General features: G+C 51.2%; 1 protein-coding gene across 3 annotated transcripts; it reads left to right on the top strand.

Annotated features, from left to right (window-relative positions):
• The first annotated feature begins 792 nt into the window (after window positions 1-792).
• On the top strand, window positions 793-25,396 carry CCDC62 (coiled-coil domain containing 62). 3 transcript variants are annotated; one of them, XR_008427416.1, is made up of 13 exons: window positions 793-981; window positions 2,975-3,167; window positions 5,017-5,183; window positions 6,740-6,841; window positions 8,315-8,486; window positions 10,334-10,435; window positions 12,326-12,414; window positions 12,730-12,845; window positions 15,086-15,811; window positions 17,840-17,987; window positions 18,904-19,259; window positions 19,993-20,065; window positions 20,309-20,419. XR_008427416.1 is itself a non-coding variant. In XM_045200545.2 (13 exons), the coding sequence occupies exons 1-12, from the start codon at window positions 946-948 to the stop codon at window positions 23,982-23,984; spliced, it is 2,025 nt and encodes a 674-aa protein (XP_045056480.2). In that variant the 5' UTR covers window positions 793-945; the 3' UTR covers window positions 23,985-24,025; window positions 24,828-25,396. The 3 variants fall into 3 exon arrangements, 1 of the variants encoding a protein (XP_045056480.2); XM_045200545.2 differs by lacking the exons at window positions 18,904-19,259; window positions 19,993-20,065 and adding exons at window positions 23,937-24,025; window positions 24,828-25,396 and having other exon boundaries at window positions 20,309-20,434; XR_008427417.1 differs by lacking the exons at window positions 17,840-17,987; window positions 18,904-19,259; window positions 19,993-20,065 and adding an exon at window positions 23,937-24,016 and having other exon boundaries at window positions 20,309-20,434.

Here is a 25,396-nt window from a genome sequence, read left to right as displayed (position 1 = left end):
TGAAATACTGTAAGACTGTATTTGCGAGCCTGTCTTGCCAGCAATGCCATCCTGACGGTTAAGGAGTAGGGGGTGGGTGACCAGGGTTTAAATGTGGTAAGTAGTATTTTTTCACAGTTCAGCTCCTAGATGACATGAAGAGTAGAAGGGGGGAGAAAGAGGGACTATAAAACAACACGTGAAAAAGCTTAGGTTCAGCCCAGAATGTAGTAAATTTTGTCAGATAAAGTTGCAAAATTCTCGTTGCTATTCAAGAGCTACATCAAAGAGTCCAAACCAAAAAAAAAAAAATTTTTTTTTTCCTTTTTATCTGCGATTCTTCGTTTAGAGCTGTCTGCTAGGCTGACCAGCAACTCTAACTATAGCAGGGCTGGTGTCTGCCTCCATCCGTTCATTCGTTTGAATGGCCGTTCTCAGCGCCGGGAATGCACAGCAGCTGGACGGACCGAGCGCACCGTTCGGCAGGGCAGGAGAGAAACAGGTGAGCAACCCCGTGGTCATAACCCAGGGCGATGGGGACGGAAACGCCCTTCACCTGCTCCATCATTTACTAGGAGATTGTAGAAGAGCCGGGTTTTGCTGAATAATGGATTGCACGTTCTCACTTGAACCAATCGCGAGCCCTGGGCCCAGAACTGGAAGCACCAAACGTCGGGAAAACTGCGCCCGCCGAGCCGCACGACGGCCGCGGGGAGCCGGCTTCCCGCAAGGGGTCGCGCGCCGCCGCGGTCTCGCGAGAGTGGGGTCGGCTCTCCCCGGACGCCGCCGCCTGCTGGGGCCCGCGCGCGCTGCTGGGCGGGCCGTTTGGGGGCGCTCGCATCGGCTGGCGGAAGGCGCGGGGCTCGAGGGCTCGGGGCTCCCCCGCCGCTCCGGGCAGGCGCGCCTATGGCGTTTCTAAGGTGACGCTGCGCACAGCGCCTTTCTCCGGGCGCGGAGGAAACACCTATGAACCCCTCGGCGACCTTCTTCGTCGGGCGCCAGGTGAGCGGCCGCCGGCGCGTCCAGGGTGCGACCTCGGGGCGCTGCGTGCATGTTTGGCGACCTTGGGCGGTTTTGAAGGCACGGTTCCTGCTTCAAATTTAAAACAGTACCCGGGTCGTCGAGGAGAAACGGAGCGTCACGTCCGTTTCTTTGTCCTAAAAGAAACTCGGTACCGGTCTAGACGCCGAGAGCAGTGGCGGGACCAGGTGCTGGCTTCTTAACGACACACGGCGGGCTTTGGTTAAACTGGTGCTCTCCACGCCGCTGCGCTTCGGCCCCTAATTTACTCCACAGGAGCCCCGTTTTACCAAAAGAGCCCTGAAAGGGAACTTGTCCCAGGTTGCATTAATCGGTATACGATGAGATGAACTTTTCTGTATACTTGGCCTATTGCGTCTTTTCCGATCCTAGAATATATTGAATATATACTACTTGTGGCGCGCTCCTTGCTGTATCCCCAGTAAATGTTTGTTGAACGAACGAGTGAGTGAGTGAATGAATGAATAGCCTACCAAAGACTGGAATTCAAGTCTTGTGATTTGGAATCCCCTGACTCCAAATTCCATTTTCTGTTTAGTTTCTAGTAACTGATTCACTCGTTGTTGTTATATACACATCGTATTTTTCAGAAAACCGGAAGGATGTGATATGCTTGGGCTTCTGGTGAACTTTTTACTTCCGTCTTTAAGATAGAATTCTTAAAGTAACACGTTTAGTTCCTTATTTCATCCAGGGGGACAGCACCATCTTTTGAAATGTAACTTACAGTCTTAATAATAGCTAATGTTTGTTGAGTGCCTGCGATTTGGTAAGTAGTGTGAAGTGCTTCACAGAGCTTGCCTGGCATAATCCACATGACTCTTAAGAAGTCACAGTGCTATTGTTACCATTTTACAGGTGAGGAAACTAAGGCTTACGGTTAAGTAACTTGCCCAAGGTTGTTAGAGCCCCACGTGGCTGTTTCTGGACGCTCCATGTGGTCAGACCAACTTTCCTGCACTAGACTTTAACGTGTGCTTAAAAGGGAATATACTGTAGATAATTTTGGTAGATGTGAAAATGGCATCGTGGCTATATGAAAATGTTCACTTTTAGAAATGTGAACTGAAGTGTGTATGAGTGAAATGTATTTTTTTATTAAAATTTTTTTTTTCAATTTTAGAGAGAGGGGAGGTGAGAGAAAGAGAGGGAGAGAAACATCAATGTGTGGTTGCCTCTTGCGTGACCCCTGCCAGGGGCCCAGCCCACAACCCAGGCATGTGCCCTGACTGGGAATTGAACCAGCGACCCTTTGGTTCGCAGGCCGGCCAGCGCTCAGTCCACTGAGCTACACCAGCCAGGGCGAAATGTTTTTGTTTTTTTTTTTAATCAACAATAAGAAAAAAAAAAACATTGAAACAGATGGCAAAATCTTTATGGCACAACCTTGGTTCTGAGTGTATGGGAGTGTATTGTGCTGTTCTGTGTCTGTGTAAGTTTGCAGATTTTCCTTTACAAAATTTCTTTTTAGTAGGTATGTTGAGTTTGGACCAGTGCTGATATTAAATTGTTCTTGGTAGATGGAGTGTATGTGGATGTGTTGGAGGTAATGAGAATTGTTTACAGTTAACCGTAATTATTGCATGTTTCTCTGCTGGCTTCAGAACTGCTGAGGCCAGGCGGGGGATACTGTTGCTGACCAATACAAGGAGAGAGCTGACTGCAGAGAAACGAAATGCAGGGACGGGTGCATTTGTGATTAGCCAATGGAGGTTTCACAAATGGTCCCACTTTTCGAGGGGTGCGCGTGGTGTGACAAAATGATAGAAGCAGCTCACGGCAGGTGTGAGCTTACTTATGCATATTAAATATACATAATTCTGGTGCCGCGTTATCACCAGTGAAGAAAAGTTAATTTAAACTACCTTGAATTGGCAGCAAAAGAAGATCTAACTAGTCTGATTTATGCTGTCGATTCGTTTTATTTTGATGCAAAACCACTTTCTGTGACTAGAACACCGGGTCAGAGGTTGAGATTTCCACGATCGAGAAACAGCGGAAAGAGCTGCAGCTGCTCGTCGGAGAACTGAAAGATCGCGACAGAGAGCTCAATGACATGGTCGCGGTCCACCAGAGACAGCTCCTTTCGTGGGAGGAGGATCGGCAGAAAGTGTTGACTTTGGAAGAGCGGTGCAGTAAGTTAGAAGGTCAGAAACGCAGGCAGCAGCGCCGTTGGGCGCGTGCCGGGCTGACACCTACCGAAAGGGCTCTCGGGGCCGACGGGGCAGCCTGTGCCAGGCCGTGCCTGCTGTGCTGGGGTCTAGTTCACAGACGGCGGGCAGACTGCACGATGCACGCCCACAGTGGAACAGACAGACGCAGCGCGAGCGACAGCAGGAGGGACGCAGTAGTTCAGTGTGGGGAGGGTAGAGCTCCAGCTCACTTGGAGCGTGAAGAGTGAATCTTGAGGAGCTCAGTTTTGAGCTGGAATGTGAATAAAGATGCCATAGGACTAGCCATTTTTCTTGCCCTGACTCAAAGATTTTGAACTTTTGGTATGGAATTTGATCTGAAGTGCCCGAAGTGGTCCTCTTTCATGATGGTAGCAGCCGCAGAAATGGCTCGCAAACACGTCCGTGTGCCCCTGGTCTACTCGTCATCCTCTAGTGCCGCCCTACAGTCGGCACTCTGTCGACTCTAAGGAAATAGCAGGGTGTCAGAGGAGAGAACCCGGGGTCTGTTTAGGAGAAAGAGAGCTTACAGCACCCTCTTTTTCTCATGTTTCACAGAGGGTCCCGTGAGCACGGCAGTGCAAACATGCACGACTTTCCCCTGTCTCTAGGGCTGCCTGACCTTCCTCTGACTGCCCCACCCACGTGCACAGTTCCACATAAACACACTGTTTACCGTGGTTCACGTTAGACGTGACACAGCGTATTCAGTCTTTTATGTAAGCGTATTCAAGAACAAAGATAACAGATTATGTGTAGTCATTAGTATCTGATTTTTAAAGTGAGTAAGAAACCTCAGTAGGTATTTCATGGAAAACTGAATGGCCAATAAATATATAAAAAGGTTCTCACTCTCATTAGTAACTAGGGAAATAAAAATTAAAACCCTAACGAGATGCCATTTTATACTCACCAAATGGCAAAAAGTTATCAGTTACCGATGAGTGTGAAGCCAAGGGACAGCTCAGTCGCTGCTGCTGGGAGTGCCGGGTGGTGCTCCTGCTTGGGAAGTCGCTCCACAGGCTCTGGTAAAGGTGCACACAGCACACAGCCCGGCGCTCCCACCTCGGCGTGCGCGCCAGTTACGGAAGGACCTTGTTTGTGTGTAGATTCTGCTCCAGTAGAATGGGGCCTAGGAGTCTGCATTTCTAACAAGTTGCCATGTGGTGTCCATGCTGCTGGTCCGAGGACCACATATGAGGGACAAGGCCCTAGAGAAACTCTCGCAAAAATGCACCGAGATGCACGTATATGACCCCTTGGAGCCGTGTTGCTCGGGATGGCTGCAAAGTGGAAACAACCCGAGTGACCCCAGTAGCAGAATAGATAAATAATTTAGGTATAGTCCTACAGTGGGATATTACGTAGCAATAACAGGGGACAAACACAGGTTACAGACAGCATGGGTAAGTCCCAGGAGCATGGTCTTAAGTGAGACAAGCAAACGGGGGAGTTCATAGAGTATAATTTGTTTATTTGTGGTCCGCATCAAACCATGCAGGGCGGGGCAAAATGGGTTTACAGTGTATCCACTTTCGGACGCAGTAGTGAATAGCGATGCTGTGAGAGGAAATTCAGTTTTAGGGATGTGGTTATAGGAGGTAAAACTATAACAAAAAGCAAGGAAATGATTAAGGTCAGGATGGTGGTTGGGAAAGAAACGCACTCGGGTACAGGATCACGCATTCATAATAAAAACTTTTAAAAGAAGTATCTTGTAAAGAATCTTTGGCACACTTACTTTTTAACCGTGTGTTGGAAGAGAATGCATTTTGAGCTTGGTCAGATCTGACCAGGGCCAAGTAACCGATGAACTTCCCCTCAGGTGAACTGCATAAAAGGACGGAGATAATCAGGTCACTCACAAAGAAGGTCAAGACCCTTGAAGCTAATCAAGTGGAGTGCCAAACAACCCTTCAGAAGACCCAGCTCCAGCTTCAGGAAATGGCCCAGAAGGCCACGCACTCCTCTCTCCTCTCCGAAGACCTCGAGGTTGGTTTTGTTTTGTGCCAAGCTTCACTAGCCCAAATTCTGTTTGTGTTCCAGTTACTGAAGATTTACATTCAATTAAATCTTCAGTAATTAAAAATGCATATATGTGTGTAACAAAGGATATCCCCCAGCCCTGACCTGTATGCCGCAGTCAGTTGGAGCATCATCCTATAAATGGAAAGGTCACAGGTTTGGTTCCCTGTCAGGGCACGTGCCTGGGCTGTGGGTTTGGTCCCTGGTTGGGGCGTGTTCGAGAGGCAACCCCGACTGAGGTTTCTCTCTCACTTCAGTGTTTCTCTCCCCCTCTCTTTTCCCCTCCCTTCCCCTCTCTCTAAAATTAAATAAAGAAAGAAAGCAAGTATGCCCATCCATCATCACAGTCTCGTACTCGTCGTACTGCTCTGCTTAGCTGTCTGGCGTGGAGACGAGGCTCCATCACAGCTTCTCTAGCTGGTAGCCCATCTGGTTCAGCAGCATCTATCACTTACCAGCGACGTGCTGTATTAGAAGCCTTTCTCAGAGCCTGAGATCATACCCTCAGTTCTGGTCACTTCAGTTATGCTTTCGAAAGAACTGTGTCTTATCTGATACAATGAACAGATGTCTCCCCCATGTCAGTGGCGTATCAGGAATAAAACCTGTAAGGCTGGCTTTTCAGTTTTCAGCCGTAACTGCTCAGTCATCAGAGATGAGAGACCCAGAGAGAAAGCCACTTTTGTTCTAGCCTTCATGCCCTGTTTCATAGTGATATTCAGTATAGATCTTAGTAATACAATGAGTCTTAATAATTCATAATAGCATAGCTTTTACTTTATGCCTTTATTTATTTATTTTTAGATTACTAGAGAGTTTCCAGCTATAAGCTAAATAAAAACTATTCTAGAATCTATTGATATGTTCTGTTGAAAATGGAAGTGTTTCAGTCAGCTCAGGCTGCCGTAGCAAAATACCAGGACTGGGAGGCTTGAACACTAGAGGTTTCTTTTCTCACAGTCCGGAGGGTGGGAGCCCAGGTCAGGGTCCCAGCGTGGTCGGCGCCCGGCGAGGTCTCTCTTCTTGGCTGGCAGACAGCCACCTTCCTGCTGTGCTTGGGACGGAGAGGGTGCGAAGGCTCTCTGGTGTTTTCTTTATTTTATTTTATTTTTCTTTATTGATTTTTACTTTTTATTGTTTCTAAAAATATTTTATTTATTTATTTTTAGAGAGAAGGAAGGGGAGGGAGGAGGAGAGGGAGAGAAACACCGAGGTGAGAGAGAAGCATCGGCTGGCTGCCTTCCTTCCGTGCCCTGACGGGAGACCAAATCCACAACCCAGGCGTGTGTCCTGACCAGGAATCAGACTGGTGACCTTTCGATTTGCAGGAAGCTGCCCGGCCCGCTCGGCCACAGTGCCTGGAGCTTAGTATTCCTTTTGATGATTGCTTCCTTAGCCCACTTTGTTACTAAAAAAAAGTTAAAGAAAAAAGGAAACAGAAGAATGAGCCCAGAGCGAGGCTACTGATAGTGCCCAGAGTCTTGTGTGGCTCACACAAGCGTGCGTGTGTTGCTTCCTTGCAGGCTAGAAACGAAAACCTCAGCAACACGCTGGTGGAGCTGTCTGCTCAGGTGGGACAACTGCAGGCTCGCGAACAGGCTCTCACCACGATGATAAAGCTGAAGGTGACTTGGGGTGGGGCTGCCTCCATTCGCCGGGGGGCCTAGTCACGCTCAGGGGCTCACTTAAATTCCGCGGCCGCGCGGCTGGGTAGAGCTGCTGGTGTGGCGCTCTTTTCTTAATTCTCATTTTAGAAACGAGGGAGACAAGTTGAAGATGGTGCCCCAGGCGCTGGGAGGAGAGGCAGGAGTCCACCTTCGGGCCCTGTGTCCAGCTCCCACGCAGCCCGTGGTCTGACGCGCTCTCCCAAGTGTCCCTTTGTCAGGCCCTGGCCGTCAGAACGCTGGTTAATGTTTTGTTTCTTTTAATGGAGAGAAAAACCGTTACCAATCAAGCAGGTTTATGTGCGGTCGCTAACATGCCCTAAACAGTCTCTTTTGCTGTAACTCACGTGTTTGACAGCTGGCAAATGGGGGCTGATGGTGGAGTGGGGCACTCGTGGTCATTCACACGTGATTTTCCCAGCACATTAGTGTTTTGAAGTGATCGGGGGCAAGCCTTCTGAAAGAGAAGGTTTTCAAAGCTACGGAGTTGTCTCCAGTGAAGGGGTGGCCAGCGGAGTGGCTCCGATGACCGCTGTGGCTGCCATCACAGCAAACTCCCTGGCAAGGCTGTGGTCCCGATGACGATGCTGACAGGGGTCAGCTGCCTGATGGCATTTGTGTCCGTGGACTTGGGAGGACTGCCGGGTGTTCTGCTGCTGGTCTGATCACACAGTGCCCTCAGCTTCTGAGTGGGCCGCCCAGCCCTGTTCTTCACCATTGCTGCTCCCCACGGACATGTGCAGACTGGGAGGCGTCTGCAGAGCGCGCCAGTGTGCGGGCCAGAAAGCCTGTCCTCCAGCAGGAGGAGAGGCTGCTGGCCATGGCTGCCCCGCGTTCCACGGGAGCGGGGGAGGGAGAGAGCGTGCACCTACGGCTGATATCGTGTACTTTGAGGTATTGTTTGAATTGCTTTTCGACCAGCAGACACCTTTTTTAGTAATTAAAACCCTACCTCAACAGTAAGATGCTCTGATCGGGGTCAGTCTGGGATCAGGCCTGGGGTCTCCGGTTTACTGAAAAGAAGGGAAGGGAGAGCGGGCCAAGCGTGGGGTCTCTCCGTCACCAGAGCCCGAGCCCCTCACGGGCTGCACGCCCTCCTGTTACTGCAGTTTCCCTGGGCGTTGTGGCATCTGGTCCTAAGCTTTCTCGGACAGTAGGCTCTGGCGGGCCGCGCCTGGGGCTGGGCCAGCAGGCCAGGTTCGGATGGGAGTTCTCTCACTGACCAGTCGAGTGGCCGCAGCCGTTCACTGCTGACCCGGCTGTCGCTGGGCTAACAGCAGTGCCCGCCTCAGAGAGTTACTGTGCAGGTTGAGTGTGTGGAAGTGCTTAGGACGGAACCCAGCACACAGGGACATCTTAGTGAATAAGACCTTTTCGTATTGATAACTCGGGACTTTAACGTCTTACGTAACGGCTTTCAAACTTGGTGTTTAGGACAAAGACATCATTGAGGCAGTCAACCACATCGCGGACTGCTCGGGAAAATTTAAGCTGTTAGAGCATGCCTTACGTGACGCTAAGATGGTGGAGACCTGTATCGTGAAAGAAAAGCAAGACTACAAGCAGAAATTGAAGACCCTTAAGGTTGAAATCAATAAACTGAGGGGTAAGGAAGAGATCTAAATTTAGGCATTTATCCTGGGAGCGTGGTCCTTCATTTGGGTCCACTTAATCTTGTGGTTGCAAATAGGCCTCTGGCCGGCTTCAGGGCCTGCCATGAAATGTTCATTTCCTGTGCACGGCCTCACGCTGCCGTCTTCGTCTTCCGAGGTAAGTTGCAGAGCGGGGGAAACGGCATAATGCACTGTCTCTGTTAAATAACCCTGCCGTGCCACACCGTTACCTACTGCTGGCACACGCTCCGTGACAACTGACAACATCTCGCTGGCACCCCAGCTGGTGTGGCTGAGTGGCTGAGTGCCAGCCTGCGAACTGAAAGGTCGCCGGTTCGATTCCCAGCCAGGGCACATGCCTGGGTTGCAGGTCAGGTCCCCAGCTGGGGGCCTGTGAGAGGCAACCAATGGATGTTTCTCTCGCACATTTCTTGCCTGGATGAGGAGGAGGAACGCAGGAGCGAGGAGGAATGGCCACCAAGGACGCAATCGGCACTGGTGGCTTTTGGTGCATGTTTTGTTCTGTAAAATTCCTTTGCATTTTCCTTTTAAAAAAAATATATTTTATTGATTATGCTATTACAGTTGTCCCACTTTTTCTCCCCTTTATGCCCCGCTGCCCTGCACCATCCTTCCCTCCAGCATCCCTCCCCCTTAGTTCATGTCCAGGGGTGGTCCATGTAAGTCCTTTTGCATTCTCCTTTTCCATTTTCACTCTCACAGTGGCTCCGTGAACAGTTCTTTCTGAGTAATGTCGCCTGAAGTCTCATATGCAGTGAAGGGGAGGTGTACCGAGTAGGTAGTGCTCTGTGCTCGAGCATGGATACAGGCGATAGGGTCAAAAGCTGAATCTGCCCACAGAGGCTATGGAGGCTAAGGAGGCTATGGAGGCGGGGCCCGCGTTCCTCTGGCCTCTCCCCACTGTGGAACCGGCCCCTTAGAGTGACAGCGCCATGGTGTGGTGGGAGAGCCCCGCCTCTGTCCCAGGGAGAGCCTCAGAGGCGCTGGGAAATGGCGTGAGTTCATTGTGGCTGCTTTACCTTGAGAGCCTCAGCCTGGCTCTCTGATGCTCTGACTGGTGGCAAATCCTGGCTCGGTCTCCACCGTGGCTTCAGCTGTAACCTGAACCACGTGGTGAGCCCCTGGCAGCGGGGGTCTGCAGAGAACAGCACAGCCCCTGGGGGACAGTGTGGGCGTTTGATTAATAATTAATTAAATGCTCTAGGTGAGATTAATTGAATATTTATTAAAAACTTCTTTTTAAAAGAAAAATGGGGCAATGGATAGTGGACTAGAGAATGAGGGAAGTAGACTCACTTGCTTGGGTGGCCTGGGAAGGCGTCTGAAGAGAACATTTAAGTGAAAATTTGGGTGATGGGAAGGACTAGCCACATGAAGGTTGGAGCCAGGAGCCTTCCAGGTGGAAGGAACAGCAGAGGCCGAAGCCCTGGTGGGTTAGGGACAGAAGGAAAGAGGAGGAAGTGTGACAGTCAGGGCCAGGCCAGGAGGGCTTGCGGTCACAGGTTGGGGTTTCTCCCTAAGTGTGGTAGGACGGCTCCTAAACAGGAGGTTTTTATTTTGGAAAGAGAGCCTGCTTGCTCCACGGACAGCAGGCAAGGTTCCAGCAGGGACCAGGCGGAGGACAGAGAGCGATGCCGTGGCTGGGGTCATTGCCAGGTGCAGTGAGCTGCTGGGTGGGGGCGTGTTCTGGCTGTGGATGCCACAGGACCTCCTGTTAATTGGGAGGGGGTGCTGAGGGCGTGAGAGGTAGTCACACTGTGTGTATCCTTCTAGGAACTAGTGTTTATTTGAGGACTTTCTTTTTCTTCTATTTGTGAAGAGGATCTAAATGAAAAGACAACAGAAAATAATGAACAACGAGAAGAGATCATTCGACTCAAGCAAGAGAATAGTTGCCTGCACGATGAACTGGTGTTTACTGGTAAAAATAAATAATTAGTTTAAGGGACTATTTACACATATATTTGTATCCTGAACTTCCCATGATACTATTCTGGTAGGCTAAAGGAATTATCCTTCTCTCAAAATAGTTTTTTCTTTCTTTTTTTAAAAAAGATACTATTTATTTATTTTTAGATAAAGGGGAAGGGAAGGAGAAAGGGAGAGAAACATCAGTGCGTGGCTGCCTCCTGCACGCCTCCCACTGGGGACCTGGCCTACAACCCAGGCACGTGCCCCGACTGGGAATCCAACCAGTGATCCCTTGGTTCACAGGCCAGTGCTCAATGAGCCACACCAGCCAGGCTCTTTTTTTTTAAACAGCCTTTGAGGAATGGGGAGGGACCAGGCAGGGGCGTCTAAAGTTGTTAACTTGCCTCCTGGTTCATTGTTTCCTCCTCTGTAAAAGGAGCTGTCCTTCCTTCCAGCTTGAGCCCATGACTTTACTTCTCAGTAAATGTTCATTAAGAAAGAACCTTATGGCTCTGGCTGGCGTGGCCCAATGGATGGAGTGCCAGCTGGGGAACCAAAGGTCACTGGTTGGATTCCCAGTCAGGGCACGTGCCTGGGTCGCAGGCCGGGTCCCCAGGTGGGGACACGTGAGAGACAACCACACATCAATGTTTCTCTCTCTCTCTCTTTCTCCCTCCCTTCTCTTCTCTCTAAAAAATAAAGAAATTAAAAAAAAATGAAAGGACCTAATGAATTAAAGAAAGAAGATTGTTTATACTTTTTCAAAGGCTATATAAAAATTAGCAGTTCAACATTTTTCCAGTTTTGCAAATAGATTGCCTGTAATTACTGTGGTTGCAAGAATATTCACATGTTTTGTTACATTACTGAGACCCTAAAATAAGAATGTTGGGGATGAAGTTTTCATGATTTAAAAGCAAGTGTATCGGTAAGGTTTGGCTTTGGCCCCCTTCGGATAAGCAAAGTTGAATTCCCTCCCCTACCTCCTCCCACACTGGGCCACTCCCTGCCCAGCTGGGCGTCTCAGTACCCACTGGTGGGAGCCTCTCCTTTCTCTGGTCCTGCCCGAGAATCACTGATGTGTAGGTCTTGTCTCTGTCCCTGCCAGCGGGCTTCCATTAAGCTTTCATTTTGGTGCATTGTATTAGGAAAATCATAGATTTGGAGGTAAAATTCCAATAGAAATTCAATAAACATATGTTTGGTCTACTCACACCTACACTCAATACCCTGCCTTCTAGGAAGGATACATTTCTATAGTTAAAAGGGCCAAATGCTGTATTTTATTTAAAAATGTTTCAAATGATTTGAATGTCATGTGGGAACATGCCTTTTTACCACTAGAGGTCACTATTTCCACTATTAGGATTGCTGCTGTTGCAAAGTAATGTCATATTGCTAGAGATAAGTAAAAGAGATATGTATATCTTACTATATACTTATTAGCTATATATATCTATGTCTATATATATGTATGCATGCATGTATGTACATATATATGCAGACAATCTCTGGGTCAGCATTCGAGTGCCAGGCACTCTGCTGTCTGCTAGGAAGCTCACAGGCCCAGAGAGCCCCGTGCCTGCAAATGCTGTGGGTGAGACGCAGTGGCGGTCAGGGGAGGGAAACCGTGGGCAGGCTATTCCAGCAGTCTCTTTCTTTTTGACTCTCCAAGTTTTACTCTTCCAGCCTATTATTATTTACTAAGTAAAATATTTAAAACTTGCTAGCGCTCTAATAAGCCCAGTGTGTGAAATAATTTTTTAAATTATTTGCTAAGTGGATTTCTTGAACATCTTTTCTACTTGTACTACTGTCTCAGAATACTTTTTGGAAATGAAGAGGTCTGTGTTGATACGACTGATGAGAAATATCTTAATGGTACGTTTTTCTTCAACAGCAGAGAGAGAGAAGAGGAAAGACGAGTTACTGGACATTGCGAAGTCAAAGCAAGGCCGCACGGACGCGGAGCTGCACAGCCTGCGACAGGTCTGTCCCCGGACTCGAACGTCAGATTAGGAAAAGGGTGTGTCTGCTGATTGGGTTTATGGAGCCTTTGGAATCCCGACCACGAGAAGTGGCTTCACGCTTAGAGCAGCAGACGGTCTAGTTTGCCACCATGGGAGGTGCGGGGCCAGCGGCACCCACCTGTCCCAGTGCTCACGCAGGGGGAGAAGAGCAGGAACCTGCGCCGTGTTTCTCTCGTCGCTGTTTGATCTGTCTCAGCGTTCGAAAGCACCGAGCTGTTGGCTCAGTTTAGTTTTATCGTTACGCTTTATGTTGGTTTATCAATCTCTACTGCAGATTTACGTGAAACAACAGAGCGACCTGCAGTTTCTCAATTTCAATGTGGAGAATTCTCAGGAACTCATACAGATCTATAGCTCAAAGGTGGAGGAAGCAAAGGCCCTGGAGTCCAGGTAACCTTGGGACGATGCTGTCGCTCTGGTCTCGTGTTTCATTCCGTCGTTCAGCCAGTACTTGTTAGGCCCCTGCCGTGGGCCAGCACCTGCTGCTGTCCCCTAGGTGGTAGGGAATAAATATTGGGAGCTGGTAATGATCATTGCAATCCCGGGTTGTACTGAGACCGGAGCTTAGAATTTGAGGCACGATCCTAATTCAGCCACTTGATTAAGGGTGAATTAAGTCGTCGTTATTTGTCTGTCTGCTGAGTAGGAGGCTTCGAAGTAAAGTAGAAAGGACAGGGATCAGCCAGGGTTCGTTCGTTCAGTGCTCACGGTGTTGTACGCACCGGGCCGGCCGGAGGGAGCAAGTAAAGATGCACAGCACTGGTCCGCGCCTAGGGGAGGGAAAGCGGGCAGTGGGGTGCGCAGCTGCAGCAGGGGCCCGGCTGGCTGGGGGCAGCTCTGCTCTCCCTCGATTTCCCTGTCCCCTTGTCAGTGCAGTCATGTCCCTCACCTGCAGTGAGCAGCATGTGAGTTCGCTGGGTCTCTGCAAAATTAAAATGGGAATGTGTGAGCTGTGGTTTGATCGGACGGGCACAGAACTGTCCCGTGGCTCACTTGAGTCTCCTTTGCGAAGGGATCACGGAAAGGAGCAGGGCTTAGGGACGTTCCCCTCCACTGCCCGTGGCCCCAAGGCTGCTCTGGGGTGACGGCAGCTCCTTGCCCCCGGGTGGGGGTTGCAGAAATGGGCTGCAAGGGCTTGGCGTGGACAGTGCGACCCCACACTTCCCTCCCGAGGCCTCTGCTGGGCATCCTTATGGGCCGTGTCCCAGCTGGGCGCCTGCTGCTAAGCGCCCGGCCAACCCAGCGCCCCCCGTGTCGGCAGAGGCCCTAGCACACTGGCTCTTTTTCCTTTGTTGACGGAAGAAACTTCCAGACCTGTAGAGAATTTTTATGTGTTTATTTGAGCCAAACTGATGACATGTGCCAGGGAGCAAGATCACAAATGGTCCCAACAACCGGCAGTTTTGCAGCTTATTTTAGACTTAAGGCAGGGGCGCAAAAGCCACTGGTGGTCGGTTAAGGGGGTGGGAGAAAGCAGAGCAGGGCACTCCCTGGGGTTGGGTAGAAGGAAAACCGAGACATCCTTCTTGCACACTGGTGGGTCCAGGCTGGTTCATACATTTGCAGCACAGAGCAGGTCTGCAGGCACTGGGTAACAGTGAGGGCCCTGGGGCCTGGGGCTCTGGGGCTGGGGCTGCCTGGGAGGGGCAGGAAGGAGGCGTGAGGACAGTGGACAGGCCCACTTAGGCAGACATCGTCCCTTGCTAAGGAAGCTGTGGGCCGGGGCATGGCCACCTGCCCCGACCTGCCCAGTTAGGAATTTGCAGTCAGACCGTCCTCTGTGGTTACTTCTGGTCACAGAGCTTGTGAGGCTGATGACATGGCCCTTGCCATCCACACCACCTTGTTCTTCATCGCCACTGGGAGGTACCCGGGCTTACTGGCCAGGGGACTCTGGGAGCGTACAGGGGCTGACGCTGTCCTAGAGGGAGGATGCTGTCGGGTTTTCTGGCGGTCAGACCCAGACAGGTCAGAATCCCTGGGTCCACGTGACATGGGAAACTTTAAAGGACCTTTATTACAAGGTTTGTCACACACACGCTGTGCCCTTCACTTTTACTGTACACACACGTGTCACTGGTGCTCGAAGGCCAGCTTTCAGCACACAGCTGCGCACGTGCCAGCAGGTCAGCGGCGCGGCCACGAGCACGGCAGGCGCACTGGTCATCGTCCACTCGGTCTCCGTTCCCTGGTCTCCATCGCCCCGCAGTGCCGGCTTTGCCTGTTTGCCGTGACCCTGGCAGAGGGCGGGAGGGGCAGACCGGGCCAGTCAGCGAGTACGTGCAGAGCACTTGGTATGGGTCCAAGTCTGTCGCAGGGCCCAGGAGGGTTAAAGGGGCCTCTCCACGGCAACAGTCTGTGCAGGAGATGGGAGACATGGGACTCAGTAGTGCGGTGGGAGTGGGGGTGGGGGGAGGAGGCACCAGTGTGGGCCTGGGGGTCAGAGAGACTTCCTGGGGGCGCAGGTGGCACCTGGGCTCCGGAGAAAGAACAGATATTCTTCCTTATATTTAATTTCCGACCATGGGTCTCATTAGGGTTCAGGTCAACCAATGAGGGTTGGGTGAAATATTTGGAATGATAGTATCAAGTGTATCTTATAACTTCCGTTTTTTGTGATGTCACCGTAGCAGAGACATGTATTTATCTGATCTTGAAAGTAACCACCCAAAAGTCGATATGAAGAGGGAGAAGAATCAGAAGTCACTGGTTACGGACCAAACATTTGAGACCACGTTGATTCAGCAGCACAGGTCAGACAAGAGCGCCTGCGAGGGGTGCAGAGAGAAGCAGCTTCAGGTTAACGCTTCATTTGGGGGGAAAAGTGTCATTGCCCTCTCATCTCTAGTCACAAAAGACCTGATGGAGAAACAAAAGTCGTGGTCTCTGGGAGGAAAACTTCTGACTGAACCCGAAAGCAAAAGCACATTGTGCAAGATCCACGGGAAACCCTCCAAAGGCAGTGGGGCCGGGGTTCCGCCTGAAGAGCAGCAGGTCTCAGCAGCCTCGGCGCCGTCTGACGAGAAGCCCCGGCATGAGGTCAGTGTCTACCTGGGCCTGGCCGACTGCCCCGGGCCAAAACGACCGGAACGGCTGGGTGCCGAATGCCAAGGCCACATGGAGGGACCAGGAGCCTCGTGTTGCCACAAAAGTGAAGGCTGTCTGGGTGACAGGGACGTGTGTGGGTTCAGGTGCTGCCACCCGAGTAAGTTTGTCATCGAGGCCCCAGGCCAGATGTCTGACAGGGAGTGGATGAGCATTTTCAAGCCTGCCAAGCTGCAGCGAGTTGTGTGTCACAAGTCGGTGTGCACCTGCGCAGAGGGCGCCAGCGGACCGGACCGCCGCTCCTCCGCGAGGTGAGTGCGCTCGCAAACACCCCGGGAGCCCGCGGCCGGGGCACGGCCGTCTGCCTTTGCAGACGGGCAGTATTTGAGGCGGCCTGTCCCCTGGGAGGCAGCTGAGTTTCTGGCTCTACAGACCGAGCTGGATTCCAGTGGAAAGTCTGTCCCCGGGACCGCCCGCCTCTGGGGCAAAGATGTTGCTTAAAAACAAAGCCAGATGTCATGAGAGTTGGGCAAATATGTTTTATTTAAAAGCAAACAGGTGGGTCACTTCTTGCTGCGCGGGGGCATTCCTCACCCCGGATCCTTGGGATTGATAGGCTGTGTCTGTGTGCCCAGACTGAATGCTTTCGGAGACCCCAGATAAGAGTTTCTCGTCATCCTGACCCACGGTCGCCCCTGCCCCCTCTTAGAGATCCAAGTGCCCCCACCTTTGTGGTCCCTGTATATTTCCCGCACTTGCTTAAAACCATGCAGGAGGATGAGTACTTACATTTACCAGGCTGGTAACATTATTTAAGAAAAGAACATGGAGCCCTGGCTGGGTGGCGCAGTGGACTGAGCCATGGACTGCAAACCGAAGGGTCACTGGTTTGATTCCCAGGCAGGGCACGTGCCTGGGTTGCCGGCCAGGTCCCCAGTAGGGGGCGTGTGCAAGGCAACCACGCAGGGATGTTTCTCTCCCTCCCTTCCCCTCTCTAAAAATAAATAAAAAGTCTGTTTTAAAAATGGGTAGTTACTAGCACGCTACGCGTGCGCTGCTGCATTGGCGCATCACCCGGGTCCATCTTACTGCGCGGGGGGCCGGATGTGTGCTCCAGTGGCGCTGTGGTGCTGGCGGCTGTTTTCACATACAACCTGGCTCTTCAATCTTGAACTACAGGACAGTCGAAGTTTCTATATTGAGGGCCTTGTGGTCATCATCACTTTGACTTTTCCAGGACTCAATGACTGAATGTCCTCGCTAATGGTTACATTATTTGGATTGACCTTTGGCTCTTTTAGAAGCCTGAGTCATTTGGAAACCATACGTGAAATCTGTCAGTTGAAAAACTTGTTAAAAATCGGTTGTCACACTCATTAAGCAGGTTTGGTTTTCAATGGTGACCCCTCGAGAACCGTAACTCTGAGCAGGGTGCCACCGCGTGGACCTCAGCGCTGGGCGCGGGCACCCACAGGTGAAGGGGACGTCTGTGTCGGGTCGTCTTGGGGGCACAGTGGACACATGTTAAGTGTAATGTACAAGAGAGCTCCAAATTTAAATTCAGAGTTTCCTTTCAAGACCGTTGTGACTCCCCGGCTCCAAGTAACCGAAGTGACTTCTGGTCCTGCCGGCCAGAAGCGCGTGCCAAGGCCTCGAGTGACAGACGTGTGATTGAGGGGGGAGATAATGCCGCTTTCCTGCTTTTCCTCTCTGGCCGAGCGTTCACGTCTGTGCACCATTCCAACTTCCACCTGACAGATAAGGGCCCTGTGGAGCGGGAAGCTGGGCTGAGTCAGCTACTGGTCACATGGGAGGGAGAGGGCCCTTGGCCCCCGTCTGTGCCGGGGCCCAGCCCCTGAGAACAGACCCAGGCACTTAGCTTTGTGTTTGCTCTCCAGTGGGGAGAAACCTCAGAACTGGCGAACCACAGAAGCGCCACTCTCGCTCACAGGGAGTCTGTCGGCCACCATTGACAGAAGTTGTCTCATAGACCAAAAAACTTGAGTTTTACAGATCATACTATGTTAACTTTTCCCCTCCCTTTTGTTGATTCTGTCTCCCAGTCTTTTCTTTTTGGGGGGACAGGGGAGGAGGGAAATTTCTCTATTCTATCGTTACCCTTTAAGAATTTTAATTATTGCAAAGGGTATGCATTAGCTTATAATATTTCACCCAAATGTTCTATTCAGATCTATAATGTTCTACTCAAACTTGAGCTTCCTCATTAAAAAAGAGAAATAACTTCTTTTTGCCCCGATGAGACCTGTTCAGTGGAAGAGTATCGGTGCTGCCTGTGTGGGGCTGATTTGTCTGTTTCTGTCTGGTTCCGTCACTCACAGCGAGCTCCCGGCCGCCCCGCATGCCCACTGTTCGGGTTCTGCCCTGCGGGAGGACGAGAAGGTGATGCAGACGGGGTCCTCTGCTGACGAAAGGGACTCGCCTATGATTTTGTTAGTGAACAAAGATGCAGCGTCGCCCAGTGAAAAGGTTTGTGTTTTACCTAGAAATGCCCGGCTCCTCCCCGCAAGACTTCTCCCCACACCCTGTTCGTTCTTCTCTAGCACCGTTGGTAATGTGCCGAGTTTTGGCCATGCCTCAGTTTTCTTTAAATTATAGGACTTTAGGTTACAAATACCCTGTAGATCAGCTTTAGGCAGGATGCCCCTCAGGCTCTGTGGAGGATTCATGTATTGGTTTTTAACGAATAAACATCTTAAACATACAAAAAATGGAGATTACTACAAGCAGTTGTATAACATTCAGATTTAACATGTTTCCATTTTGCCAAAGTTGCTTTGTGTCTCTTGTCAAAGAAAGAAAGTGTCACAGATAAGGTGTGACTCCCCATCCTCCCCACGCCCCTCACCCGCTAACCACTGTCTGAAGTTGCTGCCCTGCTTGCTTGTCCCATGGGACACTTCTGTCCCGTGAAAGTCCATACTTAAACATGGCCTAGTGTTGTCTTGTGTGTGTTTAAAATGTACACAGATGGGAAGATACTGTGTGTTCTTTTGCAATGTGGCTTTTCCGACTTTGTCACTGTTTCATGCCGTCCATCGTGCCGACACCTGTGGACCTAGTCTTTCTGTGTTGGTCATTGAGTTGGGTGTAGACCGTTGATTGAGTAGGCCAGTTTGCTTGCCCGCACCCCGAGGACGAGGGGCTGTGCCCCACCGTCACTGCTGTGGGTGAGCCCACGTCGTCCTCATAAACAAGGTCTTCATCGAGGCTCTATCACCAAAGAAAGTGAGTTCAAGTCAACTTCACCGCTTCGGTGGTGTGGCGGAAAGCTGTCTGGCTTTGAGATCCAACCGGTCTGGGTTCACATCTCCCTTTTTGCTCGCTCTCAGCCCCGTGACCTTCAGTTTCTTGGTTCTTAGAGCCTCGGTTTCTTCCACTACAGATGCGCAAAAAGAACGTCACAGCAGCTTGGTCTCCACGAGCGGGCGTCCGGCCTGGCTCCCGGTGGGAACATGATGAGCGTCAGCTCTCTGTCAGAGAGTGACAGTCCAGGTGCTGCCTGGACTCTGGAGCAGCTGGGACTGTCATTCACTGACGGTGGGGGTGTGAGTGGTGCCCCCACTGTGGAAAACGCTTTGGTCGTTTCTTCAAAAGCTAAGTAGGCGCCTGCCATGTGACCCAGCTGTTTCACTCCCACGGAAGTGGAAACGTGTCCACACGAAGACTTGCATGGGTGTTTGGGCGGTATTTGTACTGGCTCAACACCTGGGAGCAGCCCAAGTAAACCTGAACAGACGGGTGAGCTGTGGCGCGACTATGTAACGGAGTTCGTCTCAGCGGGAGAAGGGGTGACCGGGCACACACTCCGCCTGGGGGGCCGCAGAGTGACTGCGAGTGAAAGCCGCCAGACATGTGACGTGTTCGCGTGCGAGTGCAGAGCAGGCAGACTGGTCCTTGACTGGGAACGGGGGTAGGACTCCCAGGGGCAGGCTTCCCAGAGGGGCACACAACCCCCGCTCACGTGGGGGTGATTTCGTGGTGGGCGTGGGTCAGGACTCCTGAGGCTTCGCGCTGTAGTTACACTGTCAACTGCACGTCGGTTCTTCCTGGGAACGGTTAATTTCTTAGAGCCATAAACATGGCGGGACGTGCCACCTGCCACCTCTGTCAGCGTCTGAGAGACACCATTTGCACCTGCTCTCCTGAGGCAGTGGGTGACACTGCACGCCCACACTGCCCGTGTGTGTGTGTGCGCGTGTGTGCGCGTGCATTCGCAGGGGTCCATTAAGCATCTTTTAGGTCTAGGTCAGTAGTAATCATCGTTTATGGAAAATTAGAAATGAGCCTTTCTTAACGAAAAAATCAGCCTCGGTGCTCTGGAGAGCAGTTGGCGTGCTGAAAGTCCAGGTCCCGAGGTGGGAAACTGAACAAGAGCGAACTAAGGCACATTTCTACACGTTTGCAAAAGCTTGCGAGCCTGCGGGGTTTTGCGTTTGGCGAGTATTCTGACGTTCTACTTTGGCTTTGGCAGGTTGACTTAGGAGGACGCAGCAGTGCCTGGGGTTCTTTAATCATGTGGATGTTGCTTAATTACTTGTAGTAAGGTCTGTTTAAATCCGATTATTTAGCCACGTAGCTTCTGTGAAATAAATGGAATTGTTATTCTAGTATTTATTAACCCACAGTCAAAGAAGTATTGTATGTTATTGTAGGTTATTGTAATAACCTACAGTCAAAGAAATAATAACGAATAGTTAGCATGTGTGTTTGTTACATCGTATCCATGCGCATAAACATTTAAAGACGCTTCCTGAGTTCATGGGTGCTTTCGCCGTGTTCTCTTCCAGGAGGATTTTTCTCCCACGAGTAAGCTGCAGCGCCTGCTGGCGGAGTCTCGGCAGATGGTCACAGACCTGGAGCTGAGCACTCTGCTCCCCATCAGCTCCGAGAGCCTCAGCAGCGCGGCCAGAAAGGTGCGTGCTGGCTCCTCCCTTGCCCCCGAGTGTGGCGTCCGCGTGCTCCCGCGTGGGTGTCCGTCGCTGGTCGGGCAGTGAGGGGAAGCTTCTTTATGTCTCTGGGGGACTCAGGTAGCACGCTGGTTTTGGGTTTTGCTTTTAGCACACTGGTTTTGAGGAAGAAGAAGTCATCTGCAAATGTCACTGCACCCAAACTTCCTCTTTCTAATTACCTGGGCATAGGAATATAAATTCTTGGGGATTAAAGAACAGTTTCATTACAGAAAATTTCAGGTACACACAGAAGCAGAACGAACACGGCCGTCACAGCCCTTCAGCTTTCTGCCACTTCTGTTTCGTCTCCCCATCCACGCGGGGCTTCTTCTGAAGCCTCGGAAGCAAGTCCTGGACAGCACGCCAGTTCACTCATTATCCCCAGCAGATAGGGACGCCCAACCAAACTAATATTATTCTTAAATATTCTCTAGTGACTAGTTCACGTTAAGGTTTCCCCAGTCAGACACGGCTTTTTACTGTGTTCTGACTGCTGTTCAGCCAGGGCTTACACTTTGGTTTGTCTTTGCCACTGAAAGTCTCTCCCAACCACGAGCACTTTTTCTCCCTCCCTTTTCCCTCTTCTTCCTCCGTGTTCTTCTTTTCCTTCCTTCTGGTCCTTCTCCATTTTTTTCCTGATGCCATTTAGTCATGGAAGAAACACTGGGTTATTTGTCCCGTAGGATTTCCCGCTTTAGGGCCGTGCTGACTCTGTCCTCGCTGTGATCTAACCACCCCCGCCCCCAGCAGTTCCTGTAAACTGGTATTTAGATCGAGCTGCTTGATCAGACTTGGGATCGGTTTGGGTTTTTGTTTGTTTTGGCCGGACCTCCGAGTGGGCCGAGCTGCCCGCTCCCTACGGCGCTGGCCGGGCGGGCCCTGGTGGCCGGTCCTCCCGCTGTGGGTGTTCAGCTCCACTGGGAGTTCAGAAGTTGGTCAGCTTGAGCTTTTGTATTATCAAGTTCCCCTAAAGGTCACTTACTGATTTCAGCATTCCAGCGTACAGGGAAAACGGGGTCAGGAGCATAACTCACCTCAGAAACTTTGTCCGAGACACATTTTTTTAAAGGACAGGAATGTAATCAAAATGGCAGGACAGTTTCCTGCACACCGAAAGGCCCGAAGTCTGCCTGCGGGAGAGGTCGCAGCAGTGGCTGACCGGGAAGTAGGGAAGAAGGGGTGTCGACGCACCGGGGTGGCTGGGGGACATGTGTGTGTGTGTGTGTGTGTGCACATACACGTGTGTTCCTACACAGCATGGCTCTGCCCGTCTGGGTGCAGGTCACCCAGTGTTTCTCATGCACAGAATCCCATGTAAACAAACGCAGGCTTCGCATCCGCTCAAATTGTTCCCTAACACATCAGATGGGTTGGAACAAATTGTCATTTTCCAGCAAGGGCGACAGTGGAATGGACGTACTCAGTGTGCCTTCGACTCCTCTCCAGGGTGTCATCAGTAGCTCCCACCCTTGTCCTTGGAGCGCGCTCTGTGGGTTTGTGGGTGCCGCTCCATCGGAGCACAGTCACGGCACGGGGCAGCTGATGGCACATCCCCCTACTCGTCCCTGAACCCGCTGAGGAGCCCCTCTTTCTCAGCAGGCACCCCCAGGTGTGGCACCCACCGTTTTGCCTCATTGGTGCCCTGTAAAGGCCCCGAGTGCAGCTGGCAGGAAGAGTGAAGGAGAAGGCAGAACGGTGGCCTCGGGTAGAGACCGGAAAGTCACGGAGCTGCTGGAGGTCGGGGAAGACTCGCCTCAGAGATTCGAGCCAGAAAGACCCAGCAGAGATTGGGCCTCCACCTTTCGTTTTACAGGGAGGGGAAAGTGACTCGACCCCTTGCTCAGCGTCCCCCAGCTAGAATCAGACCCTCGGTTAGGTGGGAAAAATACTGGCTCTGGATGTAGTGTTTCCCGGTGGGTTGTTAAATAATTCGGGGCACGCTGGGAAAACAATGAGTAAAAATCCACTGGATGGTGAACTTCACAAGCTCCTCCCCTCTGGTCAGTTTTGGGATAAGGAAGCAGGGAGAGTTGCGAGCAGCCTGTCTGCCTCTCCAGGGCTTTGCCATCTGTTGCTACAGACGAAGGTCTTACTTCAAGCCTTTCTCCGAAACACTCTGACCATGGCTGGCGGGGCAGGGGCGGGGCACGAAGTGATCGAACCCTCCTGGCAGGGACGGTGGCGCTGTGGCCGGCCGACAAATCGCAGAACTGATCCTTTGACGCAGCAGCATCACCTGGGGAACCTCTCCTGCAGACACACCTGCGTGTGGGTCAGATGTTCTGGGTCCTTCACTGTAGCAAAGCTTTATAGCAGCCAAGTCAGGGAACAGCCCCTGCCTGGCCACAGTCCGCCTGCCGCAGGAATGTCGCCTCGCCGTGCCACAGGCCGAGGACGGTCTGGGGTGTGGAGTATTTCCGGGGTATCTCATTAAGTGGAACGCAAGGTACTGAAAGCTTCACCTGCCATTCCCCGTGTGTACAAAAGGGGGTGGGAATAAGGATGTACGAGTATATGATCTTTATTTTCAAATGATGTCAATGTATTAACTACTTTTTAAAAACACCAATAATTCAAAAACAGAGGAGAAAAGAGAAAGTAGAACACAGCATAGCTGACCCCACCACCTTCCCCCACGGCAGCTTCCTCCTGGCTCGAGGTGGGTGGCGGGGAGGGGTGCAGCCTGAAACCGGGCGGGAGCTAACTGGCGCGGGGGTCTGGGGCTGCTGCGGTTTTTCTGTGGCAGCTGGTAAAGCCTGTGGATCCCTTTTAGAATCACGTTTTTCAGTGAATCAGATAAAGCCCACCAGACTGTGAGATGCGTGGGAAGGCTGTTTGAGTAGAGAGAGGGCAGCATGTGGAAAGCCCAGGGGTCTGGAAGCCCCCAGGGGAACCCCGGCGGGGCCTGGAGGGACCGGGCCCCACGGGGAGGAGGAAGCAGATCAGCAGGGGCCTTACCCTACAAGCTGAAGTTTACCACCTGCGTCTACCTGTGTCTTTCTAGGCATCCTCCTCCTCTTCCCTTCTTCTTCTTTTTTCTTGTCTTTTTAAAAAAGTATCTCCCCGAACACCCAACAGTGCCAACCAAGCCCTCAGTGGGCACCTGAATGATTAGAGCCCTTCGGGTTGTCACTGTTACCGGTGACCCGTACCCACCACTGAGCCTGGGTCACAGCTGACGCGGACGCAGGCGTGTTTCGGCGTCATCCAGAGCGCAGCCACAACACGCACGGCGAAGCCAACAGCGTCCCCGCCCCATGGCGAGAGACTGAGGGCCCCACTCGCGGGGAGGAGAGCATCGAGTCTTTGTCTGTGTGGGTGGGTGGCGGCTGTACGAAATTCCTTCGTTGTACTTCACTAATTCCCTGAGGTCTCTTAAAGGCACTTCTGCCGTATTTGCATATAGGCTTCTTGAGTATTTTCTAATTTTTGTATCCTGGTTACTAATTTGGGACTTGTTTTGTAGAACTTGGAAGTCTCAGAAGAGTCAGCTCAAAAAAACGCCTCTCAGTAACTGGAAAAAACAAAAGTCAGCGTCATGTTCAGCATTCGTGGGTAAGTCACCTTTGCTTTTCTCGCCTCCTGTCTCAGTGGGCACTTAATGAGTAACTGGGGCACTGATAAGGCAGGGGACGGGCTGCACGTGTGTTTGACCTGCACTCCTTTCTCTTTGTGTGACCTACTTACGCATGCGTACTCTGGGTAAAATGTCACGGGCTTGTGAGACACATGGAGCTCGGAAAAGTCCCTGTTCTCAGCCCTGGCCTCTTCAGTCCAAGGAAGCGGCTGCACAGAGCTTTCCAAGCCCGTTTCATCTGACGGTCGGGAAAAGTCTCTTCACGGGGCTTCAAGTTACAGCACAAGGTGCACTGACCCAGGAAGCACTTTCTTGAGTTGTGTTTCCTGCTCTCAAATCTTCCTTCCACACGCATTTTCTTTGGAGTCCAGTTTAAGTTAAAAGGCATTCATCGTTTTAGTGGGTTTCCAGCGAGCCTAGAACATTAAAGAAACACGGTGAGAGCAGAAAGCTTACTCCCCGCCCCCCATTCCCTCTCTCTTTGCTGAGAAGTTTCTGTATTTATAAAACTTTGCATGACCTTATGTTGAGGAACGTCGGAGAAGGTTAGTTCTTCAGAGACCGGGAGCTCAGCCCAGCGCCGATCGTATTAACTTGGCGTTTCCTTCCCACAGAAGCTGGCTTCTCCTCTCTGTGGGAGGCAGGAAGCAGCCACCTAAACTTCATTCGCAACCTGGAAAACAAAACGGGGCTTGTCCCCCTTCCTGGGCGCCATTTCATACCCAAGGGGAGCAGCTATGGAAAGTTAATGTAAACATCTATATTTTGTTTGTTTTCAAGGTAACCGTTTGCATATGTCGGACGTACTTTTCACGTGTGAGGAAGGAGACCTTACTCTCTGCTGTACGTTCGCCACCTCCACTCTGTGCCGAGGGAGAGACTTCCCTGTCGAGACGCCGACCACGGTTAAATGCTAGAGAAGCTCTTTACAGTGTGAACTCGAGAACCCCGTGGCTGAAATGCTATTTTCACTACCTGATTTTTTAACCCTGTGCATACGTTTAAATGATAACCGGGAGCTGATCAGAATGCATGACGAGTAGTAGTCTCTTCTCCTGTGGTTTTGGCTCTGGACTTGGCTGTGTAAATGGACACAAAGTGACATGATATTTTGAACTGGAAGGCGCCTCCCCTGTTCCTGACCTCCAAGCTCCTCCCGCCCCGCAGCTGAGCAGAGCCCCATCCCGTCCGGGTCTCTGGTCGACCATCTACTGTACACATGCAGCTTGCTGAAGGATCACGTTTTCTGTACATTTTAAAAAATTATTAAAGTCTAAAACACTTCCATTTTAACTTGTAATTTAATTTTTTAAAGAATATAATATGTGTCTCTGTCCTTCTAAGAGAGT

The sequence above is a fragment of the Desmodus rotundus genome, chromosome 7, assembly GCF_022682495.2.
Source record: "Desmodus rotundus isolate HL8 chromosome 7, HLdesRot8A.1, whole genome shotgun sequence".
NCBI lineage: Eukaryota > Metazoa > Chordata > Mammalia > Chiroptera > Phyllostomidae > Desmodus > Desmodus rotundus.
The sequence above is the reverse complement of the archived record's forward strand: the minus strand, read 5'-3'. Positions and strand labels throughout refer to the sequence as shown.

Coding starts and splice junctions, on each gene's coding strand:
- CCDC62 (XM_045200545.2), top strand. CDS start 946: ATGAACCCCTCGGCGACCTTCTTCGTCGGGCGCCAG. Junction 12,846..15,085: donor GCAAAGGCCCTGGAGTCCAG/GTAACCTTGGGA, acceptor ATGTCACCGTAG/CAGAGACATGTATTTATCTG. Junction 20,435..23,936: donor TCAGCAGCGCGGCCAGAAAG/GTGCGTGCTGGC, acceptor CTTGTTTTGTAG/AACTTGGAAGTCTCAGAAGA.